The sequence below is a fragment of the Gossypium raimondii genome, chromosome 9 (assembly GCF_025698545.1).
Source record: "Gossypium raimondii isolate GPD5lz chromosome 9, ASM2569854v1, whole genome shotgun sequence".
Taxonomy (NCBI): Eukaryota; Viridiplantae; Streptophyta; class Magnoliopsida; order Malvales; family Malvaceae; genus Gossypium; species Gossypium raimondii.
This window is the reverse complement of record NC_068573.1, coordinates 34,096,771-34,100,265: the sequence shown is the minus strand read 5'-3', so window position 1 is coordinate 34,100,265 and position 3,495 is coordinate 34,096,771. Positions and strand designations below refer to the sequence as shown.

At 31.6% G+C, this 3,495-nt stretch overlaps 1 protein-coding gene across 1 annotated transcript; it reads right to left on the bottom strand.

Moving 5' to 3' along the window:
* Positions 1-452: 452 nt before the first annotated feature.
* LOC128032663 (uncharacterized) lies at positions 453-1,650 on the bottom strand. The gene is made up of 2 exons (XM_052621370.1): positions 1,338-1,650; positions 453-946 (listed from the first exon to the last, which is right to left on the bottom strand). The coding sequence occupies exons 1-2, from the start codon at positions 1,366-1,368 to the stop codon at positions 591-593; spliced, it is 387 nt and encodes a 128-aa protein (XP_052477330.1). The 5' UTR covers positions 1,369-1,650; the 3' UTR covers positions 453-590.
* Positions 1,651-3,495: the final 1,845 nt, after the last annotated feature.

Below are 3,495 nucleotides of genomic sequence, written 5' to 3'. Positions count from 1 at the left end.
TTTAAAACCATTTTAAAAACGCTTTCCAGTTGTTTCTAAAAAATATAGTTTTACTTAAAACGTTCTAAAACCATTTTAAGTTACATTAAAAACCATTTTAAATTATGGTAACTTTGTTTTAAAAGTTGATTTAAAATTTTATTAAAATGTTTCCTGAAATGCAATTTAAGTTTATACAATTAAATAAAATAATTTAAAAATAATTTTAATGTAATTTAAAACTAATTTTAAAAATTCTGTTAAACTATTTTTAAAAGTAAAATTTTAATCCGGGTTCAAATTGTTTTAAATTATTCTTAAATCAAATTGTTTTTAAAATACTTTTTAATGTATTTTAATTTTTTTAAAATATACTGTAAAGTTTTTTTAAAAAAATAATATTTACATTTACAAAATTTTAGTTTATAAAATGTTTTTAATAATTTTTTTGAAAAAAAAAATTGTTATTAATAATTTTGATACAAACAACGTTTTCAAAGATTTATGGTGGGTTTGGATGAGCGATTGAGTGCGGTGCGATGTGTTTAGCTTACTTTTTGTTTCAGGCTACAATTTCGCTACAGTATCTAATCTCACCGCCACTACTGTTTTTACACTAACCGCAAGCAAACACACCGCCCATCCAAACCCACCCTTAGTAATGAAAAACAATAATCGAATTTAAAATGTATAACTTTATTCTTCCAAATAAAGCATTTGTACTTTGTAAGACCCAATTTATGCCCAGGCCCAAAATTACAACCCAAATTCCAAACCCGAAAAATAACAAGGCCCAGATGGCCCAAAATTAAAACAATTTCAGCAAAAATCAGAAACCTAGAAACCCTAGTGCGCCGCATCTTGCTACCCATGTGCCTCCAGCGCACTCGTCGCCCGAGGTCTGCCACCGCCAGCTGCGCCTTGCACCAAAATGGAAGCTTTCCGTCTCCGTTGACTTCATCAGGTCCTGCAAACAAAAACAAAAGCAAAAGAAACAGCAACAGAGAACAGAAAACAGTAGCGTAATCGGCTATAAGAGCCGAATCAAACAAAAGGAAAAAGGGGGGTTTTTTGCTTTTGGTATCTTTCGGTATAAAACCGATCGAAAACAGATAAAAAAGAGGGAATCAGTAAAAAATCGATCTTTAGATCTGTTAGGGGGCCAAACTTTATTCTTGTAACAGGGTTCTTTTTCTTTTCTTTCTTGTAACTTATTCACAGAAATAAAAGCAAAAAAATCAAAGGTGATTCCGATTGCAATCTTTCCTTTTTCTTTTTTCGTTGTATTTATTTTTTATTTTGATTTTTCAAACAAAAACAAAAATAAAGATAAAGGAAAAGGGGAAGGATAAACTCACCTGAATCGGCCCCTGAATCCGGCGTCGTCATCGGCTCTTCGCCGTCGCCGAACGCTGGTTAAGGAAGGGACAAAGGCCTTCCGTTTTCTCCTCGTTTCCCCGTTTCAGAGCCTTGGTCTCTGAGCGCGCTCCAACGCGCTGGTGGGAGACACCCTCGCATGGCTCCGGCCACCGGGCAGGGGAAGGCGTGACGGCGGCGGGGTTCCAAGGCTAAACCTGGAACCCTAGCAAAAAAGGGAATTTCCCTTTTATTTCTTTTTGCGTCTCTCTGCAGAATGTAGCAGCAAAAAAATAAAACAAAGTCTTTAGCTTTTGTGTTGAAGTTCAAACGGCGCCGTGTAAAAGAAAGAGGGCTGTGCATTATTACCCTAATGGGTATTTTACACAATTAGTCCCTCCAATTCTGTAGCATATGCAACGCACTCTTTTATTTCTTTTAATGTCGGCCACGTAATTTCTCGCCTGTTCCAATCTGGTCCCGCATAAATCAATGCGCATACGGGATGGGGAATATTGCGCGATCGATCCTTCCTTCTTAACGCGCATTTTACTGTGGTCCTTTACCTTTTTATTATTTCATTTAAAATCTGGCCCTAGTTTTTTATTTTATTTTTATTTTGCTTTTATATTATGCCATTAATATTAGTATTTTACTATTTGCTTATTTTAATATTTTAAACTTCAAAATTTGTTATATACATATACATGCATACATTGTTATAATATACGTACATAATATATACACCTACTTATATATATTTTTGTATTCTATAATCTATATTTTTTATTTTCATATATATATATATATATATATATATATATATATATACATACATCTTTTATATTTTATAATTTTAAAAATATACATGCACACGTACGTTCTTATAATCTATACATATATTTTATAAATCCTAAATGTATATATATATATATATATTATGTTTTATCATTTTAAAAATATGTACATGCATCCATATATTTTATAATCTTGACATATATTTTATAATATATATATATATATACGCATTTTTTTAACTATTTACATATATACATATATTATTTATCTTCATAACTTAAAATATACATACATACATACATATATTTTCATATTTTCTACATGGTTTTATCTATTTAATGTATTGTAATCGTGGTTACTTGGTGTTATTTATTTATTCACATACACTATTACTTTTCTAAAATGCTTTAGTTCTACTTATTTATTTACTTGCTATTTTTTTTATATGTAATCGCTTTGTCATTCTCATTTTGCCTACTTAACATCTGTTGTTACTCACAATATTTATGCTTACCTTGTCGTATTCATTTTTGTTTCATTATGCATATTAACACCACACTTCAAAAAAGAAAATTTTTCTAAATGAGGTAATATTTAGCATTTGGAAATTCGAGAAAACGTGTTCTAATGTGCTGGGTGTCGATTTTTCTTGTTCAACCAAGTGACTAAATATCCTTCCAAAAATTTCAAAAGAGGAAATATTTTGCGTTTGGGAATTCGAGAAAACGTGCCCTAATGTGCTGGGTTTCGATTTCTCGTTTAACCAAATTGCCGAATATCCTCTTAAATTTTTTTATCCATGCCATTCGAGTTTTTTTTTAATGATTGTATTTTAAATTTCTTTAAAGTTCTCAATTTTCGACACCAAGACATTAAGTAATCAACTGGGTACCAATTTTGGGCGTATCGAGGGTGCTAATCCTTCCTCGTGCGTAATCGACTCCCGAACTCATTTTTCTGAATTTCGTAGACCAAAATCGTTGTTTCAATAAAAATTAAATCGTTTATTAAAAACAACCACTTTTCGAGGTGACCCGATCACACCTCATCAAAAAAGATTGGTGGCGACTCCCGTTTTCGTTTTTATTTTCAAAATCCAAGTCGACCCCGTTTCATCCAAAAAATGGTGTCAACAGCTTGGCGACTCCACTGGGGACTTAAATAAGTGAGTCAAGCCATGAGTTGATTATTTTTTATCTTTTTGTCAAAAATTGAAAACTTGGTTTAAATTTACGATCCTCTCATTGCATTTCATTTGTCTTGAATTATAGTTTTCATCAAGTTTTGCATTTTAAATTTTTATATCTTTCTGCACATTGCATTGCATGACCGTTGGTCACACCTTTTAAGTGGGAGTGAGAA

What these genes read in the sequence shown, in the direction of transcription:
- LOC128032663 (XM_052621370.1), bottom strand. Translation starts at nt 1,368, where the DNA reads ATGACGACGCCGGATTCAGGGGCCGATTCAG. An exon ending in GGATTCAGGGGCCGATTCAG is followed by an intron (nt 947 to 1,337) that starts GTGAGTTTATCC and finishes TTTTGTTTGCAG; the next exon opens with GACCTGATGAAGTCAACGGA.